This window comes from Mesoplodon densirostris, chromosome 3 (genome assembly GCF_025265405.1).
Source record: "Mesoplodon densirostris isolate mMesDen1 chromosome 3, mMesDen1 primary haplotype, whole genome shotgun sequence".
In the NCBI taxonomy this organism is placed as follows: Eukaryota; Metazoa; Chordata; class Mammalia; order Artiodactyla; family Ziphiidae; genus Mesoplodon; species Mesoplodon densirostris.
Genome location: NC_082663.1, coordinates 96,872,902 through 96,891,826, shown reverse-complemented (window position 1 = coordinate 96,891,826; position 18,925 = coordinate 96,872,902). Strand labels below are relative to the sequence as shown.

The following is an 18,925-nucleotide window of genomic DNA, read 5'->3' as shown; positions in this document are numbered from 1 at the left end:
AGAGTAAGAGAGATCATTCAGAGGAACAATATTAAAGGCAATGGCCATGTACCTATTTAAGTTATTTAAGAGGTAGCTCAAAGGTGGTGAATATTTGTGAGTGGTAAGAGAAGCATGCCACTTTTTACATGTGTTAAACAATAAGTCTTTTTATGTGTCAATGCAGAACCTGAGACTTTTGCTTAAAACTACTGTAACATATAAGATTAAGTGGTCTAGAAAAAGCCTGTGCGCAGCAATGAAGACCCAATGCGGCAAAAGAAAATAAATTAAAAAAATAAAATGTAACTACCAGAAAAAGTAAAAAAAAAAAATTATGGCAAGCTATAGAATTGTAAATGCATACTGATCTCAAAAATGTTAAAATGTGAAAGAAAATCAGCATTTTAGAATCAACGAAGTATGATATTTTCTTGTCATGCTTTAGCTCTACAGGTATTTATAAATAAAAGCTATAATGAAAAAATTTAAGTAAGAAAATGGGTGTCTTTGGGTTTTTCTGGAGTCACTACCAACATTTTAAAAAGAAAAGCTTAGCTTCAGAAATACATCCTCTCAAAATATATTTATCAGAGCTTCATTAAATCTAAAAATATATTAAATTTTTGTATAATTATTCTCCAACAGGATAGCTGACATATCAAAGTGTTATATAAATCAAAACTTTCACCTGGGGACTTCCCTGGTGGCACAGTGGTTAAGAAACCGCCTGCCAATGCAGGCAACACAGGTTCGATCCCTGGTCCAGGAAAATCCCACATGCCGCGGAGCAACTAAGCCCTTGCACCACAACTACTGAGCCTGAGCTCTAGAGCCAGTGAGCCACAACTACTGAGCCTGTGTGCCGCAACTACTGAAGCCTGAGCGCCTAGAGCCCGTGCTCCACAACTAAGAGAAGCCACTGCAGTGAGAAGCCCGCGCACCACAACGAAGAGTAGCCCCCACTCGCTGCAACTAGAGAAAACCCGCATGCAGCAATGAACACAGCCAAAAAATCAAAACAAAACAAAACTTTCACTTGATAATATCATTAACCTGAAGAAAGTGTTTGCTAAGGAAATAATCGGTTCTACAGGTATGTGGACAATATCTTGAGATTGATTCAGTTGAGCAGGTTCTCCTGCTAAAGAGCATAATCCCCACACAAACTTCTCTCTTCTTTAATATTATATCATGAAAGAAAAGTCTAAAGTATGACAATTTTGTAAGTAATTTTGAAAGGAATTAAGTACATTTTGTTAGCCATCAAAATTTTGATAAAATTTTCAAGACAAAATAGAAAGGTTAAGTATATAACATACTTTAACATACTATAATATACTAATAATAATGAAGACATTTGCCAATTGCTGACCAATAGAAAGCAACAGTGGTATAGTAATTTAAAGCAACAGGTAAAGGAATTCCCTGGTGGTCCAGTGGTTAGGATGCAGCACTTCCACTGCAGGGGCACAGGTTTAATCACTGATCAGGGAACTAAGATCCCACAAGCCGTGCTGTGTGGCCAAACAAAAACCAAAAATAAATAAATAGAGTAATAGGTAAGAGTAATTCTATTTTGTTACACAATGCATTTTATACTTACACTGAATATGAATGTTTCAAATCGGAAAATTCAAAATATTCAAGTCTGAAAAACTAGAAAGCTGTTCTACTTGCTATTCTATATTTTGGGTTGATTATACAGAAATCCTTTTTTTTTTTTTTTTTTTGCGGTACATGGGCCTCTCACTGTTGTGGCCTGTCCTGTTGCGGAGCACAGGCTCTGGACGCGCAGGCTCAGCGGCCATGGCTCTCAGGCGCAGCCGCTCCACTGCATGTGGGATCTTCCCGGACCGTGTCCCCTGCATCGGCAGGCAGACTCTCAACCACTGCGCCACCAGGGAAGCCCCAGAAATCCTTTTTAAAGGCTGCTTATCATAAGGGTCATGGATGCTCACTAAAAGACCTTAGAATACTCCTGGCTTATGTGTTATTGTTGACTTGTATTTTAATGCTACAATTTTTTTTTCATTTTAATCTCATAAGTACTTTAACAGTCAATGTTCTTTTATCCTTACCCACAAATTTACTTCTTTCTTTGCTCTTCTTCCCTCTTCAACTCACTCCTTATATTTCAGATTTCTTTCTGTGTAAATTGCCCTCTTTAGAATTTCCTTTAGTCCAAAGGCTTGCTGGTTGCAAATTCCCTCATTATTTCTCAAATAATGTTTTTATTTCACCCGTAATCTTGAAAGATGGTTTTGCTAATTTTAGAACTACAGTTGACAGTTACTTTCTTTCAACACAACGTCTTCTAACTTCTGTGGCTGCTGTTGAGAAGTCACTTCCCAGTCTGACCACTGCTCTTGTGAAGGTAATATGTCTTTTATTTCTGGATGATTTTAAGAGCTCTCTCTCTGCTATTCAATTTTACTATCATTAGTCTATGTGTAGATTTCTTTTTATTTATTCTGCTTGTGATTCTTTTATCTGTGGATTGGCATCTTCCATTAATTCTGGAAAATTCTCAGCCATCAGATACTCAGATATTGGATATGCCTCATTTTTTATCAGGTTTGACTTTCTAACAACTTGCTCAGTAGAAGGGAGGGGGGTGCCAAGCATTTGACTAGTGCTGGCAGGGGAGGGTGAAGCCTGGCATGTCTGACTTTGAACGGCCCAGCCAGGAGCTGGGTTATAGAAAGGAAGGATTAAGCAAATTAAGTAAATGCATCAACAATAATACAAATAATAGGAATGAGAATAATCTCTCACTGTCAGAGAAGCAAAGTGCAGATATGGAAAAGATGAAGGCTAGAATAAATTCTGTAGTGTTGCACTAGATGCTGGGGTATTAAGAAGAACTCAATGATTTTTAATATATATAAAGATATAGAAATAGGCAGGTGTGTGTGTGTGTACATACATCTATTTCCTAGCTTGGTTCACTGAGAACCAGAAGTAATAATCACACCTCTACCAACGAGCATACATGGTGCTAGGACTGTCATTTCTATACATCATCATCCACTAAAAGGAACCTTACAGAGAGAAAACTAACATGAGGGCTAAGGCAAAAATTACATAAGACGCTCTGCCCATAGAAAAGGTGGAGAAACAATGATCAACCTCATAATTACAAGCACCTCCATCCAGACTATGGTTTCTCCATACCATTTCCCACTTAAAAAAAAAAAAAATCAGGGCTCCTAGAAGGAATGACTGATAACATATCTAGAGCAGGAAATAAATAAAGTGAATCTGGAACATCTAGTTGTACCAGAACACAAAGCAGCTATCAAAGTCCATGGAGGGGGAGAGGAGTCATGTCAAGAGAACCCAGAAGACAACGTGAAGGGGTTCCCCCACTGGCCAAAGATAGGGCAATTTGAGCATCAAAAAGAATAATATCCACAGTGGATTAAAACAAATCAATTATGTTAAAATTCATATGTCACAAGGGTACTAAAAAAAGAAATTCAATGATCACTTCTGGTGACTACTAGGGAACCAAATGTTATGGAAACTGGTTAATAAAGGGAAATACTCTAGAATTTATCCTGTCTTTCCTATATAAGCTGTACCTTTTTTTTTTTTTTTTTTTTGCGGTACACGGGCCTCTCACTGTTGTGGCCTCTCCCTTTGCGGAGCAGCTCCAGACGCGCAGGCCCAGCGGCCATGGCTCACGGGCCCAGCCACTCCGCGGCATGTAGGATCCTCCCGGACCGGGGCACGAACCCGTGTCCCCTGCATTGGCAGGCGGACTCTCAACCACTGCGCCACCGGGGAAGCCCCAAAGCTGCACCTTTTAAAACCCATCATCTCTGACTTTTAATGGATTGTTTCATTCAATTCACACTTACTATACTGAATAATACATTTATTTTAAATAATTTCCCTTTCCCCCAAAGTTGGTTGTCTTGATCAGATTTTATTTGTATTATTTTCCCCTTTTAAATAAGAGATTCTACTGTTTATAATTTTTATTAATGAAGACTATCTCTTTCCTTGCTCTTTTAATCAAACAAATATGACTTTATTCTTATTTGTAAAATATCAAGTCTTTCTACCACTGAGATGCCTTGTTTTCCTACTAAATGCTCTGTTATTCCCGACTCTCCTTTCCCCCAGGTGGATAACAGCTTCAAAATACTTTTATAATACATGTTAAATACTTGATATTCTCATATCTTTTCCTTCATGTTTTCTATCTCTTAATCTTTCAATTATATGCTTTGAGATTATTTCCTGCATTCATCTTCTATCTGTAATTCAAGCCTCAACTGTGACCATTCTCTTCTTTAAACTCTACAGTTTGAAAACACATTTTTAAGCCCCAGGAAGACCTTTTCGAATTGCATCTCCTTAAGCACTTTTTACCACTTTAAAATTTCAAGTGTTCACTGATCTCCTCTAGTAGTTCTTTTCATGGAGCATATGTTCTGATTGTTCAGCCTGTTCCTCATCTCTCTTGTTGAGATGGCATTCTTTTTTCTCTGTCAGCTCACTGGTACTTAGGTGTGGTTGCTGAGATACTCTTAATGGTTAGATTTCTTCAGGTGGTGAAAGGAAAAGGAGACTCTCACTCTGTGACCTGTGGTTTAAGGATAGGCTATCAAACTCCTTAAGAGGGACTGGGCTAGAGGAAACCTCTCCACTCTCACTCTTAATTCTTCATTCTCCTGGCCTGGAGGGTAGGAAAGACACTGAGGCCTCCAATCAGATCTCCCTTACCCTGATCTTTTGGGGGATGGGGTGAATGCAGGGAGGAGTAGACAGAGCACTTTTATAGCTCTCAATACATGTCATACATGCTCTAAACCAAGCTCTTTATATATCTTAGCTCTTTCATCTTTGCCCTGGGATTTGATGGTGTGCTGCAGTAGTGGTGACAACCTGGAGCTGCCCAATTAAAGCCACAGTGTTCAGGAAATGGGCAGGTAACACAGTTGTGCAAATAAGCAGACCTTCCCAGCAAACCCACAGTGGCCATGCAGTATAAGTAAGAAATAAACCAAGTTACTCATATTTTAGGTGTTATTACCACAGCATAACTTAGCTGTAATAAAGAGTCTGACCATTTTTGATGCCTGCCTGCTGACGGCTTTCAAGTCCCACTGTTCTCCCTTCCTCTTCTGCCCACATGTGGGCAAGTTGATAAGAAAGTCCAGGTGCTCCTTCCTTTGCACTGGCGGGAAGTTTAATTTACACAAGACCTGGCCTGCATGTGGAAACCCTCAACCCAGCCCTACCCCCTAACCACATAAAACCCTAAGATAGTCGCTGTTCCTTGTTTTCCCCCCAAAAGCTTATTATGTGAACGATAAACCTTTTCAGATCAGATCCTCTTGGTGTACATGTGGTATCTTCAGTCTCTACATCCAAATCAATTTTGGGCAGGGGGTGCTGTTCCACTACTTCAGGGTGACTACAAATATTAGCTTATGTGACTGATACACAAATTAGTACTTGAAGGTTTGTAATGAGAAACTGATAACAATCACAATAAAGGAAAATACACTGACTTAGGGGTTGGGCAGTAGGCCACATGGAAACTATTATATTGGAGGCTAGAAAGTTAGTGATCCATGCTTGTAGTGGCAAAACATTTGGCAAAACTATCATGTGTGATAAGTTTGAAAAGCAGATAAATTTACCCATGAAAACTCTTTTCTCTCTGACATAAAAACGGATGATTTTCCAGATACTGGCAGCTTTGTCACCATGGATTCCAGACTGACAGCATGTGGGACATGATAAACATACTGTGTGAATTAGAAATACTCTGATATTGTTACTGCAGCATAAACTAGCCCATCCTGACTGATAACAAAAGGGGTATTCTTTACAACTTCCTCCTTCCCTCTATCCATGTGTAGTATAACAGCATACAGAGGATTGTGTACAAAACTCTGTATTTGCCCCTAGAAAGAAATGAGTTGAGCTATTTAGGAGATCTCTGACTGTTGGAAGGTCCAGGGCTGCTTGAAAGTTGAAAACAAGCCTACTTTCATAGAAGGGCTGAAAACAAGACTAGCATTGTTTTAGACACAGAGTACAGGGACAGGAAATGTCTATTTTACTGGTCTCTAACTCTTGTTATACTGAAGCTTTTTTCTCATTGCATTGAAAAAAAATTAAAACAAGAGTTTAGGCCGCTAATTTTGGCAGGGTTCAAAACAGTGATACACTGTTGTGTGAAATGAACAGGCTATACAGACTACATATGTGATCCTATTTTTGATTTTTTTAAAGACATATTTGTTTCAGTACTCATTTGTACAAAAAAGTCTAGAAATACACATACTCTAAAATGTTAAATGTTAACACTAGTGTTAATTTAAAAAAGGAGGCGATTAGACTGAGGCAGCTCTAATATATAAGCAAAGCACAACCTCAGCCTAAAATGCCTCAAGGTTAAGAAATCAACACCTAAGAGCAACCAATCACAAACAGCCAACTTGGCTTTCCCAAATAATACAGGTGCTTAAGCAATAGCCAATCAGATAATTCCCTTGCTTTGCTTCTGACTCTTCTCTATAAACGTCTTTCCCCTAGTTCCTGTCAGTGGAGTATTCCTAACCACTTCCGGTTTGGTGCTGACCAATTTGAATCAATTTTTACTCAAATAAACTCTTAAAATTTTTAGTGTGCCTCAGTTTATCTTTTAATACTAGGCAATCTCTGAAATTGAGATAGCGTCTATTTATTCTCCTCTTATTTATATTTTCTGATTTTTCTAAAATGAACATATATTAACATAAAATAGAAGTTTTAAAAACACTGTGTATCATGTATGGAAGTTGTATATATGTAGAGCTTAATTTTCCTATTAAGGAAAACTTTTATTCTCTGCTACAAATGTGACAACTTTACTCTGGCTACAATATTTTACAATAGAATCTTCCATTTTCTCAGAAAATTGCTAGATGCAACATATAAGCTAGTGATCTTTGAGCAGTCATTTTAAACATAGAATTTTAAACAGTTTAACCATGTACCAAAACATACTTTAGAATATTGTGAACCTTAATGCCTAAAAATAACAGGAGTCTTTGTAAGTGCGAATAGCATAAGACAGATAATAGAGAAAAGCAGTAGAAAACTAAAATAATTCTCTTAAAAATATCAAGTTTAAGTTCTATATCCAAAATGAGTCAATATATGAAATTAAATCATTTAGTAAATGAGAAATATGATCTAAAGGACCAGCTAATAGTAAATGTATTCTTTTGATGTTCACAAATAATATAATGCATTCCTTGTGCTATATCTTGATTGTGGTAATGGTTACATAACTAAATGCACTTGCCAAAACTTAGTCAAATGTATGCTTAAAGCTGCTGAATTTTCATGTGTGTAAATTACACTTCAATAAAGCTGATTTTTAAAAATCACAATTTTTTGCTAAAATTTTCAGATTATTTCCAGACAATTTTATTCAATGGCTTAACCATTCAAAACAGTCTGTTACATTATATGAACTTATAGAGAAAAAAAATCTATATATAGTAAAAGTGGAATCTCTTCCTCGTAAATTTCCTATCCCCAATACCCAATAATACTGGCTAGAGAATTTCAGTCATTCTTCCTTTCTCTCACCTCCTTTCAATAGGCCATCAAGTCCTATCAATTATATACTTTCTTTCATCCCCACTCTACTGCCTTAGTTCATTTCTTTCTGGACTACTGCAATAGACTTCTAATTGACTTCCTTGACTTTAATCTCCCACCTACCAATCCAACATCCTTAACACAGAAAAAAACAATTATCTTGCCCCCGCAAAAAATGAACAAAGCAACAATGTTAATAGAAACTTGTTTTAAAAAACTAAATTGCTTCAGAATGAAGCCCAAAATCCATGTCACTAAAGGTACTTTAAGGCCTCATGATCAATATCAAATCCTCCCCTCACAAAAAGCATGTATTTTATATCTCTGCCTGTAGAGTCATCCTTTCCTTTTCTGTCTGTGAAATATCTACTAATCCCTAAAAAAATCCAGTTTAAATATAATTTCCTCCATTCCCATTGTCCTCCTCTAGATGTGAATTCCTCTAGGCCAGGGTCTGAACCTTCTTAACTAAGCACAGTGCCTGGCTCAGAGTAAATATACTTATGAATTGAATAAAGGAATAAAAACAGTATTATTCACTAAATCCATTTTTACTTTGACAAATACAAATTAACATTTTTTTCTAAGATAAAAAGCTTAGAAAATTTGATAATGTAGAAACTGTACCTTGTCTACATGGAAAATTAAATCCAGTTCACAGACGTTTTCAAAACACTTGTCTAATGTTTCCACAAATACCTAAAGAAAAGAAAAAAGGTTAAAAGCTTTTGAGAACTGAATAAGTTCATTCAAATCTATTACCTATAAGGCAGACAATTCTTAATTGTGAATTAAAACTTCTAACTCTATTATCACATTTCTTTTTTAAATTAAAAACTGTATTAAGTGCAAAAGGAATAATTATAGCCTGTACATCTAAACTATTTTTCAATACATTAATAAATGAAATACAATAAACAAAATAAACTTCACTGAAAATTACTAAGACCTAAAAATTGTTAGTACCATTACTTACAAAAATACTGAAAAATACTCAAATCAGGCTCCCTATCTTCATATGAGGAAAAAAGAAAGCTTGTCATAAGTATCTATCAAGCTAGATGGGCACAGTCCAAGTCTCAACCACATCTAATACAGCCAATAATTTTAAATTAGCAAATCAGTATAAAAGATCACTAAAAATTAAACTTATGGGAAGAGCACAGACTTTGGAATCAGACTTACCTGGACTCAAACTCTGGTTCAAATACCTTGTACGACCTTGTGTGGGAAAGGGTTAACTCAGTAAGCCTGGGTTGTTCAACCCCTATACATTCCCCAAAATGGCCTGTTTTCAGACTAGCCTTTGGCCAGTTCCTGGGAACTGAGCTCTGAGCCCTTGGAAAGTTCTATCTGATAAGAGTGTTTCTGCATGCCTGAGGCCCTGGGCCACACTGTACCAGTGTGAGCAGACAGTTTATGCTAACAGTGTGATTTACAATGAACATATTTTTTCTCTGAGGTTCTGGAGCTTAAGTAAACAAGGTCAGTCATGGAGGTGTCACATGCCTATGTGACTGACCCCCAATAAAAATCCTGGAAACCCAGGCTAGGGTGAGTTGCCTAGTTTGGAACACTTTGCACATGTCATCACATATCACTTCTGGGGGAATTAAGCACATCTTGTGTGACTCCAGTAGAAAGGGACAACACCTGGAAGCTTGCACCTGGTTTCCTCCATACTTCCCTTCATGTGCCTTTGATGGTTTTACTCTGTATACTTTCACTGTAATAAACCCTAACCATAAACATAGCAACTTCTGAGTCCTGTGATTCCTAGCAAATCACTGAGATGGTCTTGGGGACCTCTGATACAAACTTTCCAAAATTAATCTCTTAAATTCCACTTTGCATAGTTGTCACTATTCTATCACTATTTCTGTATCCACTACCCTTCTCAGTGGTAATTTTCACAGATAGAATGACCATAAGTTTATCATTCGAACTGGGGGGTATTAAGAGTAAAAGAGAGCATCTATTAATTATTATATTATAATAACAGTATGCAATGTTATTGTACTATAATAATAACCTGGAACAACAGATGTAAACCAGGACTGTTCCAAGCAAACTGAAATGTATGGTCACTGTATTCATAGGTGATCCTACCGGACAGAGTAAAATCTAAACAACAGGCTTCTTGCTATAACCACTCCAATCTGAGGCCAATTTACACAGATCCACAATCCAAGGCTCCTTCCTGGCATCAATGTAGATGAATAAGACGGTGAAACCATGTATTTAACTATATGACCATGATCAACATTGTCTTAGACCAAGGGTTGGCAAACGTTCTCTGCAAAGGACTAGAGAGTAAAGATTTTAATTTTAGGCTTTGTGGGCCATACAGTATAGCACAAAAGCAGCCACAGACAATACATAAACAAATGAGCATGGCTCTATTCGAATAAAACTTCATTTACAAAAACAGGTAGCAGGCTGAATTTGATCTGCAGGATGTAATTTGTTGATCCTTGACTTAGACCAGGAGAAATAAAAGATGAGTAGTAACCAAGAATATACAGCTTTACACATAGTTTCATTTATGAGAAGGCAAGTTATTAAGATGACCAAGTGTGGGGCATACAAAGGTCATCCTCAAGTGAGTGCCTAGTTTGTTTCAACTGTGTGGTAAGGAGAAAATATATATTGTTGAGTACCTATCCAAACTCCCAACTTCATCTATTTCTCCTTAAGGTCTTGGTGACATGGTCCGTGAAATGACTTTATTCATTCTATTTCTAATTCTGACTCACTTTTCTTCTTCTTATAACACATTCTTGTTATGAGAATAGAATGGGATAATGCTTCTTGAACAAAGAATAAGCATTTAACAAATACTGACTTCTTGAGGAGTCAGAGAAAATTTTCCCATTGAGAAAGATGAATTTATTTTTGACACAGTATCTCTAACATGGAAGTGGTCTGAATACATTTATAAACTCATAGTTAAATAAGTTACAGGAAATAAAACCATTTAAGTTCTGTCCTTCAGTAAATTTTTACTGAAGTATAACATATGTACAGAAAGTACACAACACTGTTCGTAGGAATGTAAATTGGCACAGCCACTGCATAAAACAGTATGGAGGTTCCTCAAAAAATTAAAAACAGAACTACCATATCACCCAGCAATTCCACTCCTGGGTATACAGCTGAAGAAAAAAAAACCAGTAACTTGAAAAGATGCATGTACCCCAATGTTCACAGCAGCATTATTTACAACTGCCAAGATATGGAAGCAACCTCAGTGTCCATCAACAGATGAGTGGATAAAGGCGTGGTGTACACACACACACACACACACACACACACACACACACACACAGAGGAATACTACTCAACCATGAAAAAGAATGAAATTTTGCCAGTTCCAACAACATGGAGGGTATTATGCATAGAGAAATAAGTCAGAGAGAAAGACAAATACTGTCTGTTATCACCTTCATGTGGAATCTAAAAAATAAAACAAACGAATGACTATAACAAAACAGAAACAGACTCACAGATATAGATAACAAACTAGTGGTTACCAGTGGGAAGAGGGAAGGGGGAGGGGAAAGATAGGAATAGGGGATTATGAGGTACAAACAACTCTGTATAAAATTAATAAGCTACAAGGATATATTATACAGCACAGGGAATATAGCCAATATTTTATAATAGCCAATATTTTATAATAACTTTAAATGGAGTATAGTCTATAAAAACTGTGAATCACTATGTTGTACATCTGAAACCAATGTAATGTTGTAAGCCAACTATACCTCAATAATAAAAAAAGTACACAAATCATAACAATGTACAACCTGATGAATTTTCACAAAGTAAGTATACCTGTGTAACCAGCACTTAATATTCAGGTGTTAGACTATTACCAGCACTGTAGAAGTCCTCTCATACTCCATTAGGCAGCTATCAACATCAAGGGTAACTACCCTGCTTTCTAACATTAAAGATATATTTTGTCTATTTCTGAACTACTATTGACCCTTGAACAATCTGGGCTTGAGCTGTGTGGGTCCAATGCTGCGCACATGCTTAGAAACAAGTTTTTTTTTCGATAAATATAGTACTATACTACCCATGGTTGGCTGAATCCAGGGATGCGGAACCCACAGATAGAGAAGGCCAACTGTAAGGGACTTAAGCGTCCACGGATTCTGGTCATAGCAGGTCCTGTAACCAATTCCCGGCAGATGCCAACTACCATACCAAGGGACAACCGTGTATTTAAATGGAATCATACAGTATGGAACCATATGAGTGGCTTCTTCTATTCATTGATTTGTTTGTGAGATTCATTTATTTTGTTACATAATATTAGTATAACAGTTCATTCATTCTTGTTGTTATACAGTGTGCTATTGCAGAAATATACCACAATGTATTTATCTATTCCACGGTTGACAGAAGTTCGGGTCCAGCATAGGGCCATTACAATTAGTAATGATACTAATTCTTATATAAGTCTTTTAGTGAACATACATATCTTATATAAGTCTTTTAGTGAACATACATACACATATCTACTGAATGTATACCTAGAGTAGAATCACTGGGCCATGGAGCAGATAGGTTTTCAAAGTGATTTTCAATAGATTTTCAAAGCAATTATAAAAATTTACAATCCAGGGACTTCCTTGGCAGTCCAGTGGTTAAGACTCCACGCTTCCAATGTAGAGGGTGTGGGTCTGATCCCTCTCAGGGAACTAAGATCCCGCAAGCCGTGTGGCGCAGCCATTAAAAAAAAAAAATTTACAATCCAAATCATAGTATATGGGAGTTCCCACAGTGCCACATCCTTGTCAGCCCTGTATGTTGTCAATCTTTTAATTTTAGTCATTCTTATGGGTGTCTGGTGGTCTCTCATGGTGATATTCATTTGTATTTCCCTGAAGCCTAAAGAGACGGACCACCATTTCATATTTACCATTTTGATATCCTTTTTCATGATGTCTATTCAAGACTTCTGCTCATTTTTCTGTTCAAGACTTCTGCTTATTACCTGTCTTTTTCTTATTGATGTATAGAAATTCTTTACATAGTCTAGATACAGTCCTGTCATACACACATATTACAGATATCTTTTTCTACTCTGACTTGCGTTTTCATTCTCCTAATAACATTCTTAGAAGAACAGAAGCTTTAAATTTCAATATAGTCCAACTTATCAGCTTTTTTCCTTTATGGTTAATCTTTTTTTTGTCCAATTTAAGAAATTTTTGCCTACAGCAAGGTCAAGAAGATATTCTCCCAGAAGAAAATAAAAGCTTCATGGTTTTATTTTTCATGTTTGGACCAAATCTATCTGGAATTAATTTTTGTATGTGGTGTGAGGTGGTCTTTCTTAATTTAAAATCATTATTAAACTTACTATTCAGAATAAAGTTTCCAGTATGGCTTTATTTTTTCATGTTTACTTTTTCCAGATCCATTGGTTTGATTACCCATATACTGTAGGCATTCTTTCTTAACCATCAGAAGATGACTATCTTGGTGAAAATGCTGTCTGAATAGTTTCCCTTCACTTATGTATTACTTACGAAGGATCAGTGGAACCCACTGAACATAGACTACATTTGACAAAGAGAGAAAAAAATTTCTTGGTAGCATTGAATGTGCCACTGGTGAAATATAGTGTGTAAAAAGTATGAGCTGTCTATAGAGGCAGTATAGCAAAGTAGTGAGGAAACCAGAAAGACCTGGCTTCAAATTCCTCCTTAGCTACTACCTAGCTATGTGAGCCTAAGCGTCACTTAACTCCTCCAAATATCAGAACTATAAAATAGTTATACATCTATCTACCTTTCTGGATTATCTTAAAGGTTTAGTTAAATAATTTAGATAAAGTGTTGAACACTGCCCAAAACACATCGACTAAACAAAAGCCAGTACTATTTATCTGGCTGTTCAAAACATACGATTACAAAATTAAAACAGAAAGAGAAAATTCTAATTCTGCTAATAAACACTGATATAAAAGCAAGGTAACTACATACTGTGGTGTCCAAGTTTTGGGGATTTGCTTACTAACTTAGAAAGAAAAAAGGTTGTTAATATTTAAAACAGAACAATACCAAGTATGAAAAATGTAAATACTTTTTTAAAAAGTGCCCTGCAGCAATATATCATTACAACTACATGTTCTTAACTTAGGGAAAGAATGCTTCAGATTTAAGGCATTTGGGCTTCCCTGGTGACGCAGTGGTTGAGAGTCCGCCTGCCGATGCAGGGGACACGGGTTCGTGCCCCAGTCCGGGAGGATCCCACATGCCGCGGAGTGGCTGGGCCCGTGAGCCATGGCCGCTGAGCTTGCACGTCCGGAGCCTGTGCTCCGCAGCGGGAGAGGCCACAGCGGTGAGAGGCCCGCGTAATGCAAAAAGAAAAAAAAAAAAAAAAAAAAAAAAGATTTAAGGCATTCAAATGTTAAGTTTGGATGAAAACTTAAAAACCCACTTCAAAAAACTCTCCATTAATTTTCTTTTGAGTTAGCAAGAATTACTTAACGTAATTAGAATCTGGAGCCCCAAGGTAAATATACACTGATGATTCGTTACATGGACAAGGTCAATACAAAACTAATAATCTACAAACTGAAGTTAAGAAATTAAGAAAAACAAATTAATGGGCCTTGGGGGTTTTAGCCAGGACAACCAAAAAATAATAAAACTGCTGTTGCATTATATTTCACAAAGAGAAACATAAAAAGACTAAAAAACTAGAAGCAACATGGTACATGGCACCCTCTTGTGTTTCATTTTTAAATGATAAAAGTTTAAAGTCAATTTCAATATAACTGTTATCTACTAAGTAGCTACTCATTAATCTCTGGCCTTGGAAATTCAAAGGCTGGTGGAAGAAAAATTACTTTTAATTTATTAAGAATAATATTTTAAGTTTTCCTTCATTTTAAATAATTATATAGTTTTTCAAAAATAAATATAGAGATATTCAGAAAAATGCCACATCCACATATAAACAGAGTCTCCCTTCCCTGTGCCCTTCTATCAACAAAATTTCCTTGTGTTTCCTTTATCTTTAATTACAAATCTATATCCCTGGATCACAAAGGGTAACAGGAATCTATTCCAAAGCAGTTTAGTACTTAAGAGTACTTAGTACTCTACTAAAATTCCAGCTTAGCCTCTGACTATGAAATCTAGGGCAAGTTATTTAATTCTAAGCCTCATTTGGGTATAATAATAGTGCCTATGCCATGGAGTTGTTTTAGTGATTAATAAATATAAATGGCTTAGAACAGTATCTCACCAAAAAAAGTACTCAATATATTTTAGCTAGTATTATAATACTATACACAGATGCAAAAATAAAAATGTGCACTAGATAAAATAAATGCCACAAAAATATCCTTAAGCAATATCACTTATTTGGCAGACTCTTCTTTAGAGTTTCTAGGGAAAAAAAAAAATTTCTGGGTTTGGCGAACTCTGTTAAATTTCAGGAGGAATTGCTCTTACTGTTTCTAATCTATAATATTAAATAAAATACGTAAATGTTAAACTGACATGTTATAAGACAGGAAAAGTCTTAAGCCCAAGAATAGAAGGCATAAATTTAGGAATATGTCAAGAGATTAAAAAAATTTTTTTTCAGTCAGCAGCAAGATGTTCTAGAGAGATACTGGCTTAGCTCAAGTAAGGAATCAAAAAATACCACTAAAAATGTTCCAAGAAAGCTAGGGAACACAGACTGAACTTAAAATCAGATTAATTAGCTTTGAAGAACAACTATGAATACAGCACTGTTGCATATAATATTCAGAATCTTTAATGTATGGTGTTTAAGGTGTGTAAGTAGCACTCAGGCTAGCCTATGACTGGATTCTGAACTGGATTTCCACTAAACCTGACCTAGACACTAATGTGCCAGTGATGACGGATATTTTTCTAACAGTAAAAATAGAGACATTTATTGTGCATTTACTATGTACCAGTTAATTTAGACATATTACACTCTTGACTTCAATATGAAAAAATTAAGAGTTGATAAAAGGACTGTCTTCGATATTGATGTCATAATGATTCTTTAAGAGTTCTTAAAGAACTCAATGATTCATATTGTGTGATTTATTTTTTAAAATAAGATTTTTTTTAAAGTTTAAAAGCTAACAATGATAATAGCACTTATTGAGTATATACTATTATGGCACTGCTATTGTTCCACATGCTTTAAATAGATTATTTTATTTAATCCTTCACAGTAATCCCATAAGGCAGGTACTTTTTATCAACCATCTGCAGAAGAGTAATTTAAAGTACAAAGTTAACTAACTACTAGCACAGTTAGGTAGGAGAGTCCTCACTAAAATCCAGAAAGTCTCATGGCAGAACCCACACTCTTATTCACTAGAGATACTCCCTCCAACAACAACAAAAATCATCTTTTATTTTTAATGTAGTAAGAGGTGATTATTCAGAAAATTTAGAAAATACATAAAAGTGTGAAGCAAAAATTTTAACTGTCCATACTTTTATCACCTAAATTAACAACAGTATTGTGCAAAGACTTCTTGTACTATAGGAAATTTAATTACATTGTAGTCTCTCCATTAAAGTGACTTAATATGATTTGTATGTTGGATTTAGACATCTAAGGAAGAAGTAGGGTTTTGAATTTGTAAGGCTAATATATCAAATACTAATTTAGAAAATGAAAGTAGCCTCTGAATTATTTCTTTTGGTGCACAGAAGCTACTCCAAGAACATTTTAAAAACTCATATTGACATCAATTGTTAGAACTCCATTTAAACTTCCAAGCAAAAGTTGATTTTTTTAATGGTATTTGGCCTTGAAAGATATTCTCTTGTGTATAATTGAATATGGTACAATTGGTATCTTGAACAGACTTAAAACAAAATAAAATGAATAAAAATCTTAGCTTTTCCTTACAGAATATCAACTAATAAGTATAGAAAGCATGATGGAAAAATCACTATTTGGCAAACACCACAATAATTCTTTCAGGCAGGAATCATCAACAGATGCTAAAAGTAATGACCAAATTACGATTAGAAAAAGGATATTTATATACTCAAAATTATTCCCCATAGGATACTTCTAAGCACAAAGGGAAAATGGAAGTTTAAGTAGGTAAACCTGGCAGGCACCTCATTAACCAAGGAATCAGAATAAATATCACAAGTAATGGGGTAAAATGATATCATGTATCTCCTGAATATGATGCACTGAGAAGGATATAATATCACTTGTGATATTCAAAAATACATAATCCGAATTTAATCATTAAGAAACATCAAATCCAAACTGAGGAATACTCTACAAAATAACTGGCTAGTACTCTTCAAAGGATCCAGGTAAGAAAGACATGAATGGAAGACAGATGAAGAACTATAACCGAGTAAAGGAGACTTAGGAGATAAGAAAACTAACACTATATGTAACCTGAATTGAACTCTAAACAAGAAAAATTACATTGAGACAACTGGCAAATTTTAAATAAGATCTGCAGATTAGATAATCATATTCTATCAATGTAAATTTCATGATTTTAATTACCTACTTGAGGTTATGGAAGATGTTAAATTTGAGGAATCTGGATGAAGATACGGTATGCAAAAATTCTTTGCATTATATTTGCCACTTTTCTAAGTCTGAAATAATTTCAACATGAAAAGTTTTTTTTTTTAAAGAAGAAAATTTTTGAAAAACCAAGCTCAAAAGGAACTCTTCTCCTCTATATCCAACCCCTCCCTGAAACCTACTATTCTACACTGAGAAATAAGGAATTCATCATAAACCAAAGAAAAATACCAACATAACCTGAGTTTTTCACTCTCTCAAACCTACTTAGAAGGGGAAAAAAATAAATTTTAAGTTACTTCTAGCTCCAAAACTCTGACTTTAAGTACTTGAGTTCCAAAATACTTTCTTCACCACTATAAAGTAAGTAATAACAATGTGTCTGCTATCTTCTAGGCCCTGTGCTCACTGCTTTATATACGTTAGCTCCAATTCTTATAATAATGCTGGCAAAGTAAGTATGAATATCAACATTTACAGACAAGAAAATTGAGGATGAATAAGACTAAGTAATTTGCTCAAAGATATAGAACTGTTAGATGACATAGCCAATATTTAAACCCATACCATCTAACTCCAAACACAATAATGCCTCCCAAGAGCACTGATGAGAGGTCAACAAAACATGTAAATTAGAATGGTAAGTATCATCAAATTGTTACCTGGGTTTATCATTAAGAAGAAGCAATGTAAATAACTGAAGAGTGAATTATTACATTTCCAATGACTGTAAATCAGACTTTTCAACAATGAAAATAAGATAGGAAAAGGATTTTAAGAATGCTGAATCGAGCTTCCCTGGTGGCACAGTGGTTAAGAATCCGCCTGCCAATGCAGGGGACATGGGTTCGAGCCCTGGTCTGGGAAGATCCCACATGCTGCAGAGCAACTAAGCCCGTGTGCCACAACTACTGAGCCTGCGCTCTAGAGCCCGGGAGCCACAACTACTGAGCCCGTGTGCCACAACTACTGAAGCCTGCATGCCTAGAGCTCGTGCTCCGCAACAAGAGAAGCCACCGCAATGAGAAGACCACGCACCGCAACAAAGAGTAGCCCCTGCTCGCTGCAACTAGAGGAAGCCCACATGCAGCAATGAAGACCCAATACAGCCAAAAATAATAAATAAATAAAATAAATAAATTAAAAAAAAAGAATGCTGAATCACTCTAACAGTGCCCGATTCAAATTGTTTATAGAACTATTTTTTGGTTTCTTACGTATGTAAGAAACAAATCTTATTAAAAACAGAAGTTTTTAATACTCTGGTAACACAGTATGGTGTAGTAAACACCATAGAATTTTCCTAAAATGATCCTGGGCATTCACTCTGGATTGCCTGGAAAATAAACAAATTGGGCCAGGGCTCTCTCTTTCTCCAGCAGGAGGAACTGCACCAGAACTCATCTCTCCATGGGACCAGGGGTTTATCCCACTCAATCCTCCAATAGGTGAGCTGCAACTTCCCACAGTCCTCAAGAGCTGGTCAGCGAGTTTTCCCAGGCAACTCTTAAAGACACGTGGCACCTAAACGTGTATAGCTCAAAGCTTAAGTAATGTTTATGCCACCCCACTGACAAGGATGCTTTCAATGAGCCTACCCTTGCAATAAAAGAGAACAATGATGTGGAATGGGAGGGGTGAGGCCTCTATTGGCAAATTATTCTATGTTTAGTAGTATCTACATCAGTGCAGCTTCCTATGAGATAGTAGGAAGATCAGGGGATCTTTCTTAAGTATGCTTGGCTTACAAGTTTCCTCAATTAAG

General features: G+C 36.0%; 1 protein-coding gene across 1 annotated transcript in view; it reads right to left on the bottom strand.

The window, feature by feature from the left end:
- The window catches only part of AP3S1 (adaptor related protein complex 3 subunit sigma 1), a 67,685-nt gene that overhangs the window by 14,917 nt on the left and 33,843 nt on the right, over nucleotides 1-18,925 (bottom strand). The window contains exon 4 of the mRNA XM_060093271.1: nucleotides 8,224-8,295. Coding sequence (XP_059949254.1) covers nucleotides 8,224-8,295 — 72 coding nt within the window. The remainder of the gene's footprint in view (nucleotides 1-8,223; nucleotides 8,296-18,925) is intronic.